The sequence below is a fragment of the Thalassophryne amazonica genome, chromosome 5, assembly GCF_902500255.1.
Source record: "Thalassophryne amazonica chromosome 5, fThaAma1.1, whole genome shotgun sequence".
NCBI classification, from domain to species: domain Eukaryota; kingdom Metazoa; phylum Chordata; class Actinopteri; order Batrachoidiformes; family Batrachoididae; genus Thalassophryne; species Thalassophryne amazonica.
In genome coordinates this window covers 34,008,989-34,030,656 of record NC_047107.1, presented here as the reverse complement: position 1 = coordinate 34,030,656, position 21,668 = coordinate 34,008,989, and the positions used below count along the sequence as shown (strand labels likewise).

The 21,668-nt window shown below is 43.7% G+C and overlaps 1 protein-coding gene across 1 annotated transcript in view; it reads left to right on the top strand.

The window, feature by feature from the left end:
• The first annotated feature begins 4,502 nt into the window (after positions 1 to 4,502).
• Positions 4,503 to 21,668, top strand: part of LOC117510300 (anthrax toxin receptor 1-like) — a 144,787-nt gene continuing 127,621 nt past the window's right edge. The window contains exon 1 of the mRNA XM_034169955.1: positions 4,503 to 4,875. Within this exon, the coding sequence (XP_034025846.1) occupies positions 4,718 to 4,875 (158 nt within the window). The 5' untranslated portion in view covers positions 4,503 to 4,717. The remainder of the gene's footprint in view (positions 4,876 to 21,668) is intronic.

The window sequence follows — 21,668 nt, the reverse complement described above, 5'->3', positions numbered from 1 at the left end:
AAATCTGTCTCTGGACATTAGTTTTGCTGGAAAGGGCACAGACAAAATATGATTTTGTTTCCAGTAGTCCTGGACATTTGACAGTGACACCAATGACATGTATATCAGAAGTCCAAAAAAATTTGTACAGATCTTCCATTTCAGTGTCTGTCCAGTTGTATTTTTTTTCATAATGCCTTATTTTTTGCAGCAATTTTATTGGTGTTGGTGAAAATTGTTCTAATTGTGTCAGTTGCAAAAAAAAAAAAAGAAAAAAAAAGAAAAAGGTCTTTTGGACTTCGGTGGAAAGTGTATCAACCTGGATTCCTGGTGTTCTTCGAGGCTGAAATCTGCTTATTGCTGGTCCAGTGTCTGCATCCTCCTCCGTGTTCCAACAGTCAGCGCTGGGGTGTGTCTCTGCTGCGCGTCCAAGTGGAGATCTGGATCTGGAAACAGAAGCATAAGCTCCGACCCTCTGTTCAGATCTCCGTACACACGTTGGTGGATCCACCTGCTTTGGTTGCTCCTCCAGAACAGTCAAGGGATCATCTCTTTCAGCACCAGAATCCTCACTGCCTGTTTCAGACTCTGATGATGTCCTGCATGCTCTGTCTTCCTCCAGTTCAAAAAAAATAACTGAAGTGCTTGTTCCACATTCATAAAATGCCTAATTTTTACAAAAAACCCAAACAACAACAAAACACTAACCACACACACTTCCCACCAGTAACAAAGAGAAAATGCACACACAATTAGACCCACGTGGGGTGGGTGGGGTGTAGTCAAACACACGTGGGGTTAGTGACTTCTGATTGGTGAAAAATTTCAGGAGCTAACCAATGAGGAAGAAGCTCAGAAGCTCTTGTCTCCTTGTTAGGTCATTACATCTTGTCTTTTCACCTTTATCTTGTCAAGTAGTAGACTGCCTTTGTCTATTTCCTTCAGTTTCTAGTAATGTCTGGCTATCTGCTGCCATCTAGTGTTCCCTTTTATTATCTTCAGTTTCAGGTAATATCTGTTTACTGCCATCTGGTGTTCTCTTAAATTCTTTACACATCAGTCTCTAATTAAGTGCACCTGCTTGAGTGTCCACCTGCAACAATTAAGGCTGGCTATATATTGTGACTCCTGTTTGGCCTTAGTTGTGGGTCCATTGCATGTATGCATTTTTGAATGTTGCTGGTGTTATTGCTGGGTCTCTGGAACCCATTTACTCTTGTGAGTACTCTGAATTCACCCTGCATTTTTGGAAGTCCTGCTATTTCCTAAGTGCTCTCCCCCTTCAAGGAGGAGGCTGTTTTTCCCTCAGTTTTCCAGCCTCCTTGCTATTTTTGTATTTTGCATTTATCTTTTACATAAGGAGGAAGTTGATGTTGATTTGGGACATTCTGCGTATTATGTTAAGTTTCCCTTTTTTGATTGTGGACTTTATGCTATCCTTTGATGAAGAAGATATTCCTCAGAACTGTCACTGTTTTTGAAGACTCCTGTGTTGAACTCACCTTGCATCAAAAGACTATTCTTCAGTTTTTATCTTCTGTGAATTAATAAATTGCTGTTCTTGATCTTCTGTCTTCTTGTTTGGCTGACCTGCTATTGGGGTTCAATCATGTGCCATAAAGGGCCGAGACACTGCAGGTTTTCCGTGCAACCAGTCACCTCAGCAGGTGATTTCATTAATGATCAGGTGTCTCAGCAGGTGATTTCATTGACAACCAGGTGTTTATGTTCAGAGGAGAAGCTCATCAGCAACCCACCTGCTGAGGTGAATGGTTGCATGGAAAACCTGCAGTGTCTCGGCCCTCGATGCCCACCCCTGCTACGCCCAACCGTAACACTTTGAGCCTTTGTGATTTTGGCTGTTATTGTTACTTGTATTGTGCTTTGAGCCTTCACTGCACTAATTATCTTAATTATATTGTTGTTAGTAGCCTTGAGGGCCTACAGTCACTATGCTACACCAACCACCCTCCACTGGATGTATAATGATGTGTAGTAAACTACATTTTAGAATGCCACGTCCTATTTCCACAGTTAATTTGGTGAAAGTCACTCACAAGTAATGCAGACATGTGTAGCACATTACAATTCAAAAACACTAATATGGTAATGTAACTATTACTTTAAAATAACAGTAACGAGTAATCTATGATGCATTACATTTTGGTAGTAACTTACTCAACACTGTACATTGCTACACTTGCATCAATTCAACAGCAGGTCACTACATAAACAAGTTTTTTTATTTAAAGAAAAAACTGGCAAACAGAGATTATAAATATAGCCTACAGCACATGGAACAATTTAATTTGATAAGCTTTCTGCAACAAATTCACACAACACACACATTGCAAAGCTCCACAGCTCAGTGGAAGTACAACCAACACAAAAAGAGATCTCTGCTCAGAGAGCTTTTACTGACTTCTACATTCAATGCATCACAAATAATATAATAACATGCAAAAATATAGCTTGCATAAGAGTAAAATTTATTTATTTATTTCATTCAGTTCCAACCACACAACCAAAAGTCATTCCAAAAGAAAACATAACAAACATAACAATACTCCTGAATGAAAGGGGGTAGAAAGAAGCGGACTTATATTATCTACCCCTTTTTACAGAAGATTCATTTACAAATTAAATAATAATCACATTATTAACATTACAATCAGAATGTGTAAAAAAAAAAAAAAAAAGGAAAAGAAGAAATAATAAAGTAAATAAATACACTCACCCAGCTCTGCTGACCAAGTAGAGATAAAGGTGATAGAGTGGTGTGATGCACTGAATGGTGTTGTGGTTAGAGGTCCGGACCGGTACTTGAACTGGACTCGAACACTGGGAGCAAGAGCCAGAACAGGTTCTGAACAAAAAGACCTTTATTTACAATACTAAATACCTTAAAAAGTGCTGAGCTGGAGGAAGCTTGCTGAGCCGAGACCAGGCCCACATATAGTGGTGGAGTATATGGAAGTGGAACTGCACCAGGTGGGATGCAGAGAGCTGAGGACGAGGAACTAGGAGGAGAATTCATATACAGTTCATGCTGGGCGTCTTCTGACAGAGTTCCAATTAAGCAGTACTTGACGTAAGAAATGACTTGGAAAGCTCTTAATAGTTCAGCAACAGAGTTCATACAGTCTTGGAAAACAGTTCTTGGAACTCATTCTTGGAAATAGTTCTTGGATACAGTTCTTAGTCATGCACAGTCACAAACAGGAGCAGCATGAGAATGGGATCACAGACATGCAGGAACATAACCGAAGCATTTCAGAGCCACGCGCTCTGAAGCTGAGAGCCGATGAGGTCCACAGTGATGTAGTGCTTGGTGGAGGCGTTGGAGCCAGGAGCATATGCGACACGGAAGCTGCGCAGGAAAGTGTCTGGAAACACCAGAAGATCAAGCGCTCATGAGCATCTGCTGTTAGTAGTTGATGAGCAGCAGGTGTTCCTCGGCTCAGGAGTGTGCCATCTGGGGGAAAAACAGACAAACTACACAAGGTTAAAAAGGGAAGGAGAGAGGCAGGGCAAAGGCTGACCATGACAAATGGTCCATCATTTAAAGTTCCACGGGCAGAAACCTCTTTTTAGGTTAATAGTACGTCAGCTGTGTTGTGGAGCTTTGTAAAGCATCTGCATTTTTTTGTTTCTTCTGTGAATTTGGAGTAGACGTATTGGAATAAACTGTTGCATGTGCCATAGCGAAGTTACATTTATTTGTGTCCCATCTGTTTGCAAGTTTTTTAAAATTTGAAGATACCTTTTGATGTACCTACTAGTTGTGGAATTGATGGAGTAGTTTATAGTTATTTATTTATTTATTGTATTTGTTTTTGTTTTTTTTTGCATTTGCATTTGCGAGTTTTATTTTAATTTGGATGTGCTGTGGCCTCTATTGTCCACTGTAGAGACACCCTAAAATTAAAGTTTATTAACTTGATAAATGGACTGCATTTATATAGCGCTTTTCCATCTGCATCAGACGCTCAAAGCGCTTTACAATTATCCCTCACATTCATCCCGATGTCAGGGTGCTGCCATACAAGGCGCTCACTACACACCGGGAGCAATAGGGGATTAAAGGCCCTGCCCAAGGGCCCTTAGTGATTTTCCAGTCAGGCGGGGATTTGAACCAAAGATCTTCTGGACTCAGGCCCAACACCTTAACCACTAGACCATTACCTCCCCCAATGATGATTAATTAACTTGCTGATTAATTCACAAGATCAGATTATATGACAGAATGAATTGTGAAAATTGTGCTGATCTGATGTGAACAGCTCCCATGTATCACCACTAGGAGGCAGGAGTAGACAGGAGAGTCTGGTGTTTCCATTGTTTTATTGCTTTCATCATCTCTTTCTGCAGAGAGAGACTTGAGAACAAGTAAACTCTTACAAACTGTTACATTCATTGTCTGAAGAACTATATGATTTGCACAACTCTTATGCGTGGCCTCGTGATCGCCAGAAATCAGCCTGAGTAGAAAGTTGTCTGAGCTTCGTTGGACCCACTGACCTATCAGTCAGATCTCACTCAGACCCACAGCACTCTCTCTCCTACTCCTCAGCCTCTTGGGCTGCACTGCTGTGGATTATTGCCTCTTTGGTTGATGCTGAAGACATCTGTGGTAGATTAAAGGAAGAAGCTGCAAGGGGGATTATCTGTGCAACTTTTCAAAAACTTGACGGTCGCCTTGTGCAGGATCGGATCTTCAGTGTCTTCAGCTGGAGTAATGGCACTGAGCTCGAGCAGGAGCTTCTGGTTTCCTCTGGTGGTTGGTGCTTCACTGGTTGTCATTACTGCCGGTAACACTGGACCGAACCAGGACAGAAGGCATGCTGGCTCATCTTCATGCTTCGGAGGCTTTGATCTCTACTTTGTATTGGACAAGTGAGTTGATTAGCCTCCTGCAAATCTGACCTGACACAGATATGATGGATGGCTTTACAGGATTGTAGAAAAGCATTGATTCTGTAATAGAAAAAGATTGAAAATAGACGTTGGTTGAAAATGCCTTAATCCTGTATTGTCTTCACTTCCTGTGGCTGAGTTTGAGATAAACATTCATCTCACCTGTCTCAGATTTTGTTGCATTGTGTGTCTCAGCGAAAGTGCACATGCTTTCATGATGTCATCATCATTTTAATTATTGTTACACCCTCTGGATCGCATCATGCAAAAAGGTGCATGCATGGATTGTTGATGCAACGTGCTGACCAGCACTAATCTGCAGATACAGATGGAAGTGATTTATGGGCTGTTACATCATTATTCTCAATCTTTTGCAAGATTAAAATTGGGTTTGGTCTTCATCCTCATGCATGTGTGCACAAGGAAGCAAAATTTTGTAAAATCATTGGTTTTTCAGTTTGATTATAGCTCCATCTCACTTTGAAGTTTCAATTATTTCATATGATGTGCATCCATGATTAAACACATCATGGTTCCTGCTGGGTGAAGGTCACTGAACTGTGTATTGTTGTAGTTTTGTTTATTTGTTTGTGCATTTAACCACAAAGTTAACTCAAAATACACACTATAATACACTATATTAACACAGAACCAAAGGTTGGCCAGGTCTGGGAGCATGTGCTAGTGCCTTGAATCATGGCCTCACAACAATACAGAACTGCCTTTGGACCTGGATGGCAACCATGTCCCAATATCAAAGCCTGCAACTGATCCATTGTCATCTCTTGAAAGTAGCCATCTATGTTGTAGCCAGAAGAATCACGGGATTCCCTTGTCTTTTTCCAATTACATAGGGTCCTCAACCCTGAGACACCTGCTTGTTGTATCATTCCCACAGAAGTGTGTCACATGGCCAAAATGCCATAGCTAAAATTCCCCCACATTGCAAGTGGTATAGGCATCATCTTAGTCTCCACAGATATTCCAGCAGTCCCCAAGGATCTTTAAAAAAGTGTTAGTACCAAAGACATCCAGTCATCTTAGATCACTGGCATCCAGTTCTCACAGCCAGACAGTAAGACAGGAAGCAACAGGGCCATAAAGACTTGGACCTTCCTTCTCTAGCAAAGATATCAGCATCACCAAACACCTTTGTCCAAGAACCACATGACTCCATAAGCTCTTCCCAGGCATCTCTTAATCTGAAAGACAGAGGACCCAGAGACATGAACATCACTACCAAAATACGTTTGTGGCTCTGCAAGTTCAACACTATCACCACATACATACTTCTGATGGCCACATCCAGGAAGTCATTGATTGATCTTTGTCTTGATCAAGGACAATCCCACTCCCAGACACTGTGATTGCCCACCCAGCTTCTCAAATGTTGCAATTACAGTATCCATTCCTTTCACAAAGATCACATCATAATCTGTGAACTTAAAGTCATTAAACCTTTCCTTGCTGACATACACACTGAAGCCACTGCTTTCCGCAACCTTTCCAAACACCAGGCCCATGCAAGCACTGAACAGTTTCAGAACCAGAATACATGCCTGACAAATGTCACAATTCTTTAGGTAGACGTCTCTGCCCCCATTCAGCACTCATAGTACCCATGGATAGTTTGAATATGATATTCAATAACTTGTTGGGTTTCCCATGACTTTTTAGGATGTCCCAGAGAGCAACCTGATCAGCCAAATCAAGCGCTTTGTGAAACTCAACATACAATTGTATGCAAATGTTTGGGCACCCCTGATAATTTTCATGATTTTCCTTTATAAATCATTGGTTGTCTGGATTAGAAATTTCAGTTAAATATATAGATGAATACACTGATATTTGAGAAGTCAAATTAAGTTTCTAGTATTTACAAAAAGTGTGCAATAATTATTAAACAAAATTGGGCAGGTGCATAAATTAGGGGAAGGATACAAAAAGCTATCTCAGTGATTTCAGTTGTCAGTTTCCACTGTGAGGAACATAGTGAGGAAATGGAGGACCACAGGCACAGTACTAGTGAAGCGAAGGATGGTGAAAACAGTCATAGTCAACCCACAGACCTGCTTCAAAGACCTACAACATGGTCTTGCTGCAGATAGCGTCTCTGTGCATCATTTAACTATACCGCGCACTTTGCACAAAGAGATGCTGTAATGCAGAGGAAGCCTTTTCTGTGTACACGTCACAAACAGAGTCGCTTGAGGTATGCTAAAGCAAATTTGGACAAGGCAGCTTCATTTTGGAATAAGGTGCTGTTGACTAATAAAACTAAAATTGAGTTATTTGGACATAACAAGGGATGGTATGCATGGCTGAAAAAGCACACAGCATTCCAAGAAAAACACTTGCTACCTACAATAAAATTTGGAGGTGGTTCCATCATGCTGTGTGGCTGTGTGGCCAGTGCAGGTACTGGGAATCTTGTTAAAGTTGAGGGTCACATAGATTCCAGTCAGTATCAGCAGATTCTTGAGAACAATGTTGCGCCAGGGCTGGATCTTTCAACAAGACAACAATCCTAAACACTTCTCAAAATCTACTAAGGCATTCATGCAGAGGAACAAGTACAACATTCTGGAATGGCCATCTCAGTCCCCAGACCTGAATATTATTGAGAATTGGTAGTGTGATTTTAAGTGGCCTGTCCATGCTCGTAAACCAACAAACCTGAGATGTTTTGTAAAGAAGAATGTTCCAAAATACCTTCAACTAGAATCCAGACTCTCATTGGAAGCTATAGGAAGCATTTAGAGGTTATTTCTGCAAAAGGAGAAATTACTGCACACTTTCTGTAAATCCTATAAACTTCATTTCACTTCTCAAATATCACTGTTTGTCTGCTATATGATATATTTAACTGAAATTTCTGATCCAGACAACCAATGATTTATAAAGGAAAATCATGAAAATTATCAGGGGTGCCCAAACTTTTGCATACAACTGTAGCCTGCAAAGAAGTATTGTTGATATTCATGCTTGCATTTACATATACATGGTTGATGATGGATCTCTTGGGAAATCAGATTTCTAGGGTTGCTGTTAAACCCAAAATTTAAGTTTTTATGGAAATACATTTTTGAACTTTTACCTTCCTCGACCTTCACTGTGACATTAAAACAAATGATAGGATTTGAATTTATGGCTCATAAATTGGACCTAATTAACCTAAAACACCCAAACCCAAATGATCCAGCAATATGTCATCTCCAGCATCTTCATAATCATCATCTTTCTCTACGATTGTAGATCAAGAACAATTTTTTCTTCGGAAAATAGCCATTCATCTAGACATATCTGAAACCTTTACAGTAATCAACATATAACCAAATCCATATGGTGTCTGGAGTCAGGGGTATGAAAATACGTATTTGGCATTTGAAAAGAAAACATTGGAAAATGTGAATAGATGTGGGATCATGAACTCATGTTACATCATGTGACTCTTCTGCTCTCTGGAGATATGTTTTGTCTACATTACACCTTTGAACCCCAGAACATTGTTGTTGGATTCTGAGCATTATGTCAGCATTTGGAGATGCATCACAGATGGGGTAGAAACTGGGGAAAGTCCTAATTCACTGACTGATTTGGCAGCACTGATTTGCTAGTGCGGCCTGGTTTGCTGGAATTCTGGTCTTCATCTCTTGATTGCCCTTACAACATCTATCCATTTTATATACCCGCTTACTCCAATTGAGGGTCACAGGGAAGAACACGCGGTGGGAGGAGCTGGAGCCTATCCCAGCATAGTGAGAGGCAGGTCAATTTAAAGTTTCTGATTCACCTTACTTGCATGTCTTTGGAAGTGGGAGGAAGCACATGGAGGGACCCCATGCACACATTGGAAAAAATATGCAAACTCCACACAGAAAGACACCAGATGGGAAGTGAACCCATGACCTTCTGGCTGTGAGGCAACAGCACTAACCACTAATCCAGTGTGTTGTCCATCCTTATAACATCTGAGCTACATATGGCTGCTTAGCTGCTGCGTTTTTATTGTGGCATTTTCTGACAATTCTGTGTTGTGTTTTTACATTTCTTAGTATGGCCAAAGCAGATGGTCACCCCACTGTGTTTGGTCTGCTTTGGATTAACTCATCATCAAAAAATACCCGAGGCTGTTTTTTGTTACCACTGACACTGTGCATGTTCATGGGATGTGTACACTGCAAAAAGGGCTTCAAGGATGTATAAAAAGCCTTGCTTTTGTTTCTCAAATCAATAAACGTTTTATGAAATTTAAGAATGGTTGCCTTACATTTAGTTGGACTGTTTTTGAAGGCTTGCTTGTGTGTAATGCCTTTGGACCACTTTTGTTGTGATTTGGTGCTGTATAAATAAATTTAATTGAATTGCGATGTTTAGGCCACACTACAGCCATTAAATAATTGGATTATTCATACAGGAATTAATGTGTTTAATAGTTCTTCTAAAACATTTTGTAATGACCTGCTCCTTCTTTGGTCAAAGTCAGATCAGTAAAAACACCCCAAAATCATAACTTGGCTGCTAATGAGGATTTGGCCTCTATAATATTGGCTATCCATTGTCATATTATGAAGTGCAGTTGGGTTTTGGCTCATTTCCTTTCAGGATGGCTCCATGGTGAAGCAGATGTTTCCACTTTTACCTTGTAGCAGGAAGTTCTCTGGTTGCCCGCTGCTTCTCAAGATTTGATTGTGTCAAATTTGCAGTCGTGCAGAGGACAAATCCCCTTGCTGGGATCAATAAACCATACCTGGATACACTTTCAGTGTTACTGTGCTCAAGCTGAACTTTGCATTTATTTGTCATGTCAGATAAATTGTATTACAAATTAAGGTTAGTTTAAATTCTGTGCTCAATTTGAACTACACAAGAAGAGAGTAACTAATCAGTGAAAGAAGGGAATTAAACAGAGTTTGTGTGATTATGTGGGAGAGATGTGTATGTGAATGAGTGAATTCAATGCCATGGTGAAGAACCTAGTCACATCATGCACTAATCTGAAATCAGTCAATTGTGAATGGTAATATAAAGAAGGACTGCATATAGCACTTTTCCATCTAGCAGAGGCTCAAAGTGCTTTACAGTGATGCCTCACATTTACGTCCTCAGCATAATATAAACATATTTTCTTGTTATGCTGATACAAAAGAGTGTTGTAGATGGCTGCATGCTTGTTTTTTAAGTCATGATGTACGCCGTACAATCATCCCACCCTCGCAAAAGAACAGTTCAAAGACATCATTCAAAGCTCAAAATGACCACAAGTCATGCCCAAGACGACTGTATATAATCTTCCGTCCACAACTGTACATATTGCATGCCTGTATAAACTGATTAATGATCGAATGTATGCCACTATAAAGTTAGTACATGCACTTGAGATTTCCTTTTGGCTGACATGATGGTCTGACATGAACTGGTGATGTTTGTAGCACTCAGTGGTGGGCACAGCTAACCAAAAAGTTAGATTCGATAACCGTTAATCCGCTAACTGAAAAGTTACCTTTATAAAGCTAAAACAATAAACCCCTAAAAAAATTTAGCGGAAGTTACAGCTAAACCAATAACTTTTAGTATTGACTCCAGTACACTGGAAGCTACTGATACTTCTGAGTAAATTAAAAGGCAAACAAACAACACAAACTACAATGAGCCAGCACTTTTGTCTACAATCAGCCTTCTCTCAGCAAAAGAGACCTGGTGACAACAGAGAAAGGAAGGGGAGGGAAAACAAAGATCATTTATTTTCACAGCAATACAGTCTGGCCGACGTGTAACAGGAGACATGCACAGCAAGGCAGTTTTGACTTATGGCTAAAATTTTAAACTAATTTCAGACAGGTTATCACAATTAATGTCACCTCTGTCATTTTTACAAGTTAAAATATCAGCTATATGTTTCAGTTTTAAAGTAATGCACTAATTTGGAAAGTTTGAGTGTTTACAGACACACATTCCAAAAGGCATTATGGGAAAATGAGCTTCCTGTCATCAGTGGTTGGTCGGTTATTTATATGTAAAAATCAAAACACAAGTTACTGTAACATGTGTGTTGGTTTTTACAAATAAATCTGTATTTGTAAATACGTCAATTTTTTTATTTGTAAAAAAAAGGTCATTTGAAACTCAAAATTCTGCTTGTTAAGTGTGATTCAGCATGTATAGTAAATGTGCGGCAATTAGTATTCACACTGCCATGAACACTGCCATATACTGGATGGGAGTGTGAATACCAATTGTGCAATCAACGTAAATGTATGATTTCAGGCTTTACAAATGTTTTAACTGTTTTATTCAGTATGCCTGCAAAAAGATATTAGCGGTCTAAAAGTTATCGAAAATAAATTCAGTGGAAGTTAATTGGTCTGCTGATGATTTTCAAAGTTAGCTGAAAAGCTAATCAGCTAACAAAAACTTAGCTTTGCTAATTAGCGGTTAGCAGATTAGCGGAACTATGCCCACCACTGGTAGCACTCACAGTGAGAAGGTCCCACGTTTGAGTCTGACCAGGCTCTTTTCTGTGTCCTTTCATGTGTCTCCCCATGTTTGTGTGTGTTGTCCCTAGGAACTCCCACTTCCTCCCACTTCCAAGGACATGCACGTTCAGTGAATTGGAATCCCTGAAATTGTCCCCAAGTGTGAGTGTGTGAGTTTGTCTGTTTCTATGTGTCAGCCCTGCAGTAGACTGCTGGCTTGTCCAGGCTCTGGCCCCCTTGTGACCCTTGACAGGATTAAATTGGTTCAGAAAATTAATGAATGAATAAAGCAGACTCTATACACAATTGATGTTTATCCTGGCGCGAAGCGCTACGGAGGAGTTATAATTAGGGCATAATTTGTGAATTACTGCTGTACTTTTTCAGCACTTTGAGTGAATTACAAAGAACGTTTGCTGTACAGGTAACTATGGTGTTATCTGCATTCTATCAATCTGTATTTTTCAATACAGTCTCAGGAAGGTGAGTCTCTTGATTCACCGGTCAATTTATGGCAGAAAAGAGATTCCTCTGTCAGGTATCTTAACAAATGTCTGGCAGGGACTCAGTAGCTACTTCTTTACTTGGAAAGGGCACAGTCGAGGTGTATCTGGTGTGAATGTCCTCTGGTCATCTCCTTATGGAGGTCTTCAAACCCACATAGACCTTTAGAGACCATGCAAACTCCACCCAGAAAGGACCAAGTGGGGAGCAATCCCACGACCTTCTTGCTGTGAGGCATCAGTGTTAACCACTGAGCCACCATACCTGGGGAAGACACAAGATATGATGGAGGGATTATATCTCCCAGTTGGCTTGGGAAAGCCTCAGCATCCCTCAGGAAAAGTTGGAAAACTTGGTTGAGGATAGGAAGTGTAAGATGAGCTGCTTGGTCTAATGCCACTGTCACTTGGACCAAGATAAGTGTTGTGTGGGCCGCCAGAAGAGGTACTGCTGGCCCACCACCAGAGGGCGCCCTGCCTGAAGTGCGGGCTTCAGGCACGAGAGGGCGCTGCCGCCACGGACTCAGCCGGGAGTGACAGCTGTTACTCATTACTTCCTGACAGCTGTCACTCATTCTTCATCATCTCACTCCATAAAACCCAGACGTCATCTCCACCTCATCGCCGAGATATCGTACTTCATTGGAGGTGATATCCTCAGCCTTTGTGGTATTTTCTGAATCTGTCTATTGTGAGTGTTTGCAGGAGTACCGGTCCTTCGTTTGTGGAGGCTGTGCAGGACGGCACTCTTTTTCCTCTGAGGGACCGCTGCAACACATATTGAGTGAGAGGTGGAGGTGGCATTCCCACCGTTGTTGTTACTAGGTGTGCACACACCCACACTTGACTGTCTTTGTTCTTCGCCAGCAGTACCAGATCCGACAGTCGGGGACGGTGATCACCTGGGAATTCGGGACTTGGCGGCTCCAGTATTCACCAGGTTCTGTGGCTGGCGGAAATCGTGTGGTTCCGGCTCTTCTCAGGACAGACGTCTTCTATCCTCGAGCCTGCCCACACGTCACCTTTGTGAATTGACTGTAATTATATTCTGAGATTGTCTGTATTTCGTTGTGCACATTTCACAACATTAAATTGTTACTTTTTGGCTCATCTATTGGCCGTTCATTTGCGCCCCCTGTTGTGGGTCCGTGTCACTACACTTTCCCAACAGGATATCTCGGCCAGCGTCCTGGACTCCGAGGGGCGTCACCCGGCTGTTGAACGACCAATGGGAGAGCAGGGAGCGCAGGCGTCTGCAGGAGGCGTGATTGGTGAGCTGCAGCATATTCTCACCGCCTTTACGGCTCGGTTAGATCAGATGACCGAGCAAAACATCCTCCTGAACCGCAGGGTGGAGGCTCTCTCCGCACAGATGGCGGCGAGCGCTCAGGGCGCTGCTGCAGCTCGTCCTCCTGCCCACCCTGTGCAGGATATGAACGTTCCAGTGGTGGTTCAACAACCCCTCCCACCATCCCCTGAAGCATACATAAGCCCTCCTGAGCCGTACGGAGGTTGTGTGGAGACGTGCGCGGACTTTCTTATGCAGTGTTCGCTCGTCTTCGCACAACGTCCCGTCATGTACGCGTCGGATGCTAGTAAAATAGCTTATGTGATTGCTCTGCTTCGGGGTAAAGCACGCGCCTGGGCTACGGCGCTCTGGGAACAGAATTCACGGTTGTTATCAGCATACACTGGGTTTGTGGGGGAGTTCAGAACAGTGTTTGATCACCCTAACAGAGGAGAGACCGCTTCAACTGTGCTGCTGTCAATGAGACAGGGACGCGAGAGCGCAGGTCCGGCTGGAATAACGTTGCGCTCCGCGCCGCCTTCATAAACGGACTGTCGTTAGTCCTGAAGGAGCAGCTGGTAGCTAAGGAGGAACCGCGGGATTTAGATGGGCTTATCGATCTCGTTATACGGTTAGACAATCGGTTGGAGGAACGCCCGTCGGGAGTGAGGCGAAGGACGTGACTGGATACGCGCCGTCCCTCTCCCTTCCGGGTTCGAAAAGGGGCCGCCCTCCCCACGCTCCACAGCCGCAGCGCTCTGTGGGGCAACAGCTCCCCCTGCTGACGTTGTTAGGGAAATGCACAGGGCCAAAATGAGGAGGCTGATCCGCGGGGAGTGTTTTCTCTGCAGCTCAAAGGAGCACATACAGAAAAACTGCCCCAAATGGCCAAAACGACAACACTCGCCCATAGAGACTGGGCTAAGGGGGGGTCAAAACATTCAAGTGAGACACACACAGATTGCCACACGACTCCCAGTCACAATCCTGAGCGGGGATTTAACCCTTCAAGCCCCAGCACTGGTGGACACGGGGTCAGAAGGGAATCTGCTAGACAGCAGATGGGCAAGGGAGGTAGGGCTCCCTCTGGTGGCGCTTCCTTCAGCATTGCAGGTTCGGGCACTAGATGGCACCCTCCTCCCTTTAATCACACACAAGACAACTCTGGTGGTGTCTGGAAACCATCGGGAGGAGATTGAGTTTTTTGTGACTCCTTCTACCTCCCGCGTGATTTTTGGCTTCCCATGGATGTTGAAGCACAATCCCCGGATTGATTGGCTGTCTGGGGTGGTGGTTCAGTGGAGCGAAACCTGCCATCGGGTGTGTTTAGGATCCTCGGTTCCTCCCGGTTTACAGGCTAAGGAGGACGTCAAAGTCCCTGCCAATCTGACGGCAGTGCCGGTTCAGTACCACGATCTTGCTGACGTCTTCAGCAAGGATCTGGCACTCACCCTTCCCCCGCACCGTCCGTACGATTGTGCCATTGATTTGGTTCCAGGCGCTGAGTTCCTGTCCAGCAGGCTGTACAACCTCTCACGACCTGAGCGCGAATCAATGGAGACCTACATCCGGGACTCATTAGCTGCCGGGCTGATCCGGAACTCCACCTCCCCGATGGGGGCAGGTTTCTTTTTTGTGGGCAAGAAAGATGGCGGACTCCGTCCATGCATTGATTACAGGGGGCTGAATGAGATTACGGTTCGCAATCGATACCCGTTGCCATTGTTGGATTCCGTGTTCACCCCCCTGCATGGAGCCAAAATCTTTACTAAGCTGGATCTTAGAAATGCATATCACCTGGTTCGGATCCGGAAGGGAGACGAATGGAAGACAGCATTTAACACCCCGTTAGGTCACTTTGAGTACCTGGTCATGCCGTTCGGCCTCACCAACGCCCCCGCGACGTTCCAAGCCTAGGTTAACGACGTCTTGCGGGACTTCCTGCACCGATTCATCTTCGTATATCTGGACGATATTCTCATCTTTTCTCCGGATCCTGAGACCCATGTCCAGCATGTACGTCAGGTCCTGCAGCGGTTATTAGAGAACCGACTGTTTGTGAAGGGCGAGAAGTGCGAGTTTCACCGCACGTCTTTGTCCTTCTTGGGGTTTATCATCTCCTCTAACTCCGTCGCCCCTGATCCAGCCAAGGTTGCGGCGGTGAGAGATTGGCCCCAACCAACAAGCCGTAGGAAGCTGCAACAGTTCCTCGGTTTCGCTAATTTCTATAGGAGGTTCATTAAGGGCTACAGTCAGGTAGTTAGCTCCCTGACAGCCCTGACCTCTCCAAAAGTCCCCTTCACCTGGTCGGATCGGTGCGAAGCTGCGTTCAAGGAGTTGAAACGACGGTTCTCTACTGCACCAGTTTTGGTGCAGCCCGACCCTAGCCGCCAGTTCGTGGTTGAAGTGGACGCCTCTGACTCAGGGATAGGAGCCGTGCTGTCCCAGAGCGGAGAGACCGATAAGGTTCTTCAGCTGTGTGCCTACTTTTCACGCAGGTTGACCCCGGCTGAACGGAACTATGACGTCGGCAATCGAGAACTCCTTGCGGTGAAAGAGGCTCTTGAGGAGTGGAGACACCTGTTGGAGGGAGCGTCTGTGCCGTTCACGGTTTTCACTGACCATCGGAACCTGGAGTATATCAGGACCGCCAAGCGGCTGAACCCCAGGCAAGCCCGCTGGTCACTGTTCTTCGGGCGTTTTGACTTCCGGATCACCTATCGCCCCGGGACCAAGAACCAGAGGTCGGATGCCTTGTCCCGGGTACACGAAGAGGAGGTCAAAACTACACTGTCGGATCCACCGGAGCCCATCCTGCCGGAGTCCACTATCGTGGCCACCCTCACCTGGGACGTGGAGAAGATCGTCCGGGAGGCCCTGGCACGGAGCCCGGACCCAGGTACAGGTCCGAAGAACCGTTTATACGTCCCACCAGAGGCCAGAGCTGCAGTCTTGGACTTCTGTCACGGTTCCAAGCTCTCCTGTCATCCAGGGGTGCGAAGGACTGTGGCAGTTGTCCGGCAGCTCTTCTGGTGGGCGTCTATGGAGGCCGACGTCCAGGAGTATATCCAGGCCTGCACCACCTGTGCCAGGGGCAAGGCAGACCATAAAAGGTCCCAAGGACTTCTTCAGCCGTTACCGGTGCCTCATCGCCCCTGGTCCCACATCGGCCTGGATTTCGTCACGGGCCTCCCGCCGTTCCAGGGCAACACCACCATCTTCACGATAGTGGACCGATTCTCCAAGGCGGCCCACTTCGTGGCCCTCCCGAAGCTCCCAACAGCCCAGGAGACAGCAGACCTCCTGGTCCACCACGTCGTCCGTCTGCATGGGATACCCACTGACATCGTCTCAGATCGTGGTCCCCAGTTCTCCTCACACGTCTGGAGGAGCTTCTGCAGGGAACTGGGGGCCACCGTGAGCCTCTCGTCCGGGTACCATCCACAGACGAACGGACTGGCAGAGCGGGCCAACCAGGAACTGGAACAGACCCTCCGCTGCGTAACATCCGCGCACCCGACGGCTTGGAGTAACCATCTGGCCTGGATCGAGTATGCGCATAACAGCCAGGTGTCTTCTGCCACCGGCCTCTCCCCATTTGAGGTGTGTTTGGGGTACCAGCCCCCATTATTTCCCGTGGTGGAGGGAGAGGTCGGTGTGCCCTCGGTCCGGGCCCATCTTCGGAGGTGCCGTCGGGTGTGGCGCACCGCCCGTTCTGCCTTGTTGAAAGCCCGGACGAGGGCCAAGACCCATGCAGACCGCCGGCGGTCCCCGGCCCCTGCATACCAGCCCGGGCAGGAGGCGTGGTTGTCAACGAAGGACATCCCCCTGCAAGTACAGTCTCCTAAATTGATGGACAGGTTCATCGGCCCCTTTCGTATCCTCAAAGTCCTCAGCCCTGCCGCAGTGAAGCCCCAGCTCCCAGCTTCACTGCGGATCCACCCGGTCTTCCATGTTTCCAGGATCAAGCCTCACCACACCTCACCCCTCTGTGCTCCCGGTCCGGCGCCGCCTCCTGCCCGGATCATTGACGGGGAGCCGGCTTGGACTGTGCGCCGGCTCCTGGACGTCCGTCGAATGGGCCGGGGGTTCCAATATCTGGTGGACTGGGAAGGGTATGGACCTGAAGAACGCTCCTGGGTGAAGAGGAGCTTCATCCTGGATCCGGCCCTCCTGGCCGACTTCTACCGCCGACACCCCGACAAACCTGGTCGGGCTCCAGGAGGCGTCCGTTGGGGGGGGGGGGGGTCCTGTTGTGTGGGCCGCCAGAAGAGGTACTGCTGGCCCACCACCAGAGGGCGCCCTGCCTGAAGTGCGGGCTTCAGGCACGAGAGGGTGCTGCCGCCACGGACTCAGCCGGGAGTGACAGCTGTTACTCATTACTTCCTGACAGCTGTCACTCATTCTTCATCATCTCACTCCATAAAACCCAGACGTCATCTCCACCTCATCGCCGAGATATCGTACTTCATTGGAGGTAATATTCTCAGCCTTTTTTCTCAGTATTTTCTGAATCTGTCTATTGTGTTTGCAGGAGTACCGGTCCTTCGTTTGTGGAGGCTGTGCAGGACGGCACTCTTTTTCCTCTGAGGGACCGCTGCAACACATATTGAGTGAGAGGTGGAGGTGGCATTCCCACCGTTGTTGTTACTAGGTGTGCACACACCCACACTTGACTGTCTTTGTTCTTCGCCAGCAGTACCAGATCCGACAGTCGGGGACGGTGATCACCTGGGAATTCGGGACTTGGCGGCTCCGGTATTCACCAGGTTCAGTGGCGGCGGAAATCATGTGGTTCCGGCTCTTCTCAGGACAGACGTCTTCTATCCTCGAGCCTGCCCCCACGTCACCTTTGTGAATTGATTGTAATTATATTCTGAGATTGTCTGTATTTCGTTGTGCACATTTCACAACATTAAATTGTTACTTTTTGGCTCATCTATTGGCCGTTTATTTGCGCCCCCTGTTGTGGGTCCGTGTCACTACACTTTCCCAACAATAAGTGGCAGAAAATGGATGAAGGGATGTATTTTAAGAATATATAAAAAACATATTCATTTTCATATCTGTCCAGCCAAATGTTCAATGAATGCCACCAAAACAGACAAAAACATTCTCTTTGTGGTCCATATAAAGATCAGAGGAGATGTCATATTTGGAAAAATATAAGAAATATTTACAACAGATCTATAACAGAAATATTTCTGTAAATTTTGGTGGCATGTGATTGAAGACTTGGAGAGAAATCAATGTTAATATGAGTTTTCATATTTTGGAAAAAGTAGATTAATGCACTTCAGAACAGACCATAGGTTGTATTGACCAATCTGTGTGTAATTTAAAAGCATTCATATTAACCATAAGGAAAATATTTGTGTGAAGTTTGGTGGCCTTTGATAACTTTCAGAGATATTATTTTTAAAACATTTTGAACAACATACCAAAAAATTACAGAAGACTCATGGTTCAGCTGATCTGAATGAAAGATTTGAAAGATTTGATAGATTTCATTTCTACTTCAAAGGGACTGACTGTCTCTGTAAACTTTAGTGTCATTCCATTAAAGTCTGAGAGATATTCACTTTGATTTTTCATACTTTGTAAAAAACAGAGTGATGGACTTGCAGAGAGGATGATACAATATGTACCAGTACGTCAAGGTTTTCACATAAGTCAGTAGATGTGCTGAGAAATTTTCAGCTTTGTAGAACAAATGAGTGATTTATGTATTTATTTATTGGTGAATTTTTGAAGTATTAAGGGGGAGATTTTTCAGAGACTTGTTTGCATCATTAGCCGCATTCACTTTAGTTAATTACCAGAAAAAATGTAGAATTCAACTGAGATATGCACCATGATCATGCACACTGAATTTTGTGCAATTCCTTTGGCCAGTTTTTAGATATAAACTTTTGCGGCGCTCCTTCAAGTCCAATCAGCACTCAGTTTAACAGGCTCTCTCTTAGACATCAGGTCCTAGATGCCTGCATTTTGGGACTTACTGTTGTGACAAGACAACAACACACCCTGTGTAAAGTGTTTGTAATGGGAAGTTCTTTTTTTATACCTTGGGCATTTTAACGAATACCAAACTCACTGTAATATGTTTTACGAATATCAGATTTATTTTAATACATTTTCCTTGAAGGTGAAAAGACATTTTCACCTTCAATGAATGTGTGAGGCACAACTGTAAAGCGCTTTGAGCGTCTGATTCAGATGGAAAAGCGCTATATAAATGCAGTCCATTTACATTTGTTTGGTGATGATGAGTCCTGGTCTGGGATGAGTTTGAACAAAAAATGGTTTTGCATTTTTTTTCATTTTTGCATGAAAACTATCAGGCAGAAATTGCCGTGGTCTACATTATGAGATTCAATTTAATTCCATGAACATGTGGATATAACATTTTTGAATATGAGATGTATGGTTTGTAATCATAGCCCAAAACATATTTGTTCTGCTATAGTGCCACCTGCAGATAATTATTGTAATTTTCCTGCATCGGAGAGATATGCATCATTTTCTACACAGGTAGTACCATCTAGGCTGGAGTATTTTATTTAGCACTGCTCCGAGCCCCATGGGGCTTGGACTCCTAATTGGTGCCTTCAGTGTTAAAAACAGGTACAGCAGTGAATAAAAATACACACATACAGTATAGACTCACGGACAGTGTTGCCACACTTTGAAAAGTTACTTTATTAGTTACTGTATACAGTTACATTATACAGTTACTTCATTAGCAGCTTTATGCAGTTACTTTATTAGGAGCTGTGGCCACCTTGTAAGGTAACTTGTAATCTAACTTGGTTACTCTTAAGATTGAGTAATCAGCAAAGTAACTAATTAGCAAAGTAACTAAAAGATACTTTTCTGAGTACTCATTCTTAAAATAACCAAGTTAGATGACTAGTTACTTTATGAGTTACATTCAGCAGCTGCCGACAAGTTGTCCACAGCTGCTGGTGAAGTAACTGTATAAAGTAATTGTATAAAGTAACTAATAAAATAACTCTTCAAAGTTACTTTATTAGTTACTTTTTTTTAGTTACTTTATACAGTTACATTATACAGTTACTTCATTAGCAGCTTTATGCAGTTACTTTAATAGGACCTCTGGACAACTTGTAACTATAAGGTAACTTGTAATCTAACTTGTTTACTCTTAAGATTGAGTAATCAGCAAAGTAACTAATAGATACTTTTCTGAGTACTCAGTCTTAAAAATAACCAAGTTAGATGACTAGTTACTGTCATTAGTTACATTCAGCAGCTGCCGACAATTTGTCCACAGCTGCTAATGAAGTAATTGTATAATGTAACTGTAAAAAGTAACTAATAAAGTAACTTTTCAAAGTTATTGTGGCAACACCGCTCATGGGCCACATTAATTAATATGATTTGGTCTGTGGTGGGAGCCAGATGTGGCCCTTTAGTCTTGACTTTGGCATATGTGCTGCAGGTGAACATGCAAACAGATTCCTTTGGCACTGACATTCTGTAACACAATAGTTACCTTGTGTCATTTTGCAAACCTGGCTTGAATGAATGAAAGAATTAATTTATTCAGCACACAAACAATAACAAAACTCACTACAAAACATCACAGCAACAAACCCGTGTGACCGAAAGGGCGAGGGCAGAAGCAGATCTTATAAAAACCCACCCCTTATGCCATAAAAATAAGAAATGTATACGCACTTATGCTGAATAGGACATGCCCTTGAAATGGGTGTTTCAAGGGCAATGACCCCAAGCACACTAGTAACGAGCAAAATCTTCGTTCCAAACCAACAAAATGAATGAAGAAATCATGAAAAACTGTGGTTATACAAATAAATACTAGTTTAATGATTCACAGGATTGCTAAAAAAGCAGTTTGAACATAATAGTTTTGAGTTTGTAGCATCAACAGCAGATGCTACTATTATTGTGAACACCCCCTTTTCTACTTTTTTTACTAATAGCCCAATTTCATAGTCTTAAGAGTGTGCATATCATGAATGCTTGGTCTTGTTGGATTTGTGAGAATCTACTGAATCTACTGGTACCTTGTTTCCCATGTAACAATAAGAAATATACTCAAAACCTGGATAATCTTTTTAGTCATATAGCACTACTATTATTCTGAACACTACTGTATATATATATATATATATATATATATATATATATATTATTATATATATATATATATATATATATATATATATATATATATTTGGACAACAGCAACCACAATTAGGTCAAAGCATCAGTGAGTTTGTCCAGCCCGTTGTTAGTGTTATTTGGAAGGTGGTATGGGAGTGTTTCTCTCTTGACTTTGACATGTCTCCCTCTCTTCTGCTGCACTGGTAAGTGCAGGGATGGTGATGGATTTTCCAGTTGTCCGACAGTAAATGTTGGAGCCAAGTCCAGACCCACTGCTATTTCCCAGAGGGGAAATTAGGCAATTGTGTGTAATAGAGAATAACTGTTTGTCAGCCATGTTTAAAAGGCAAA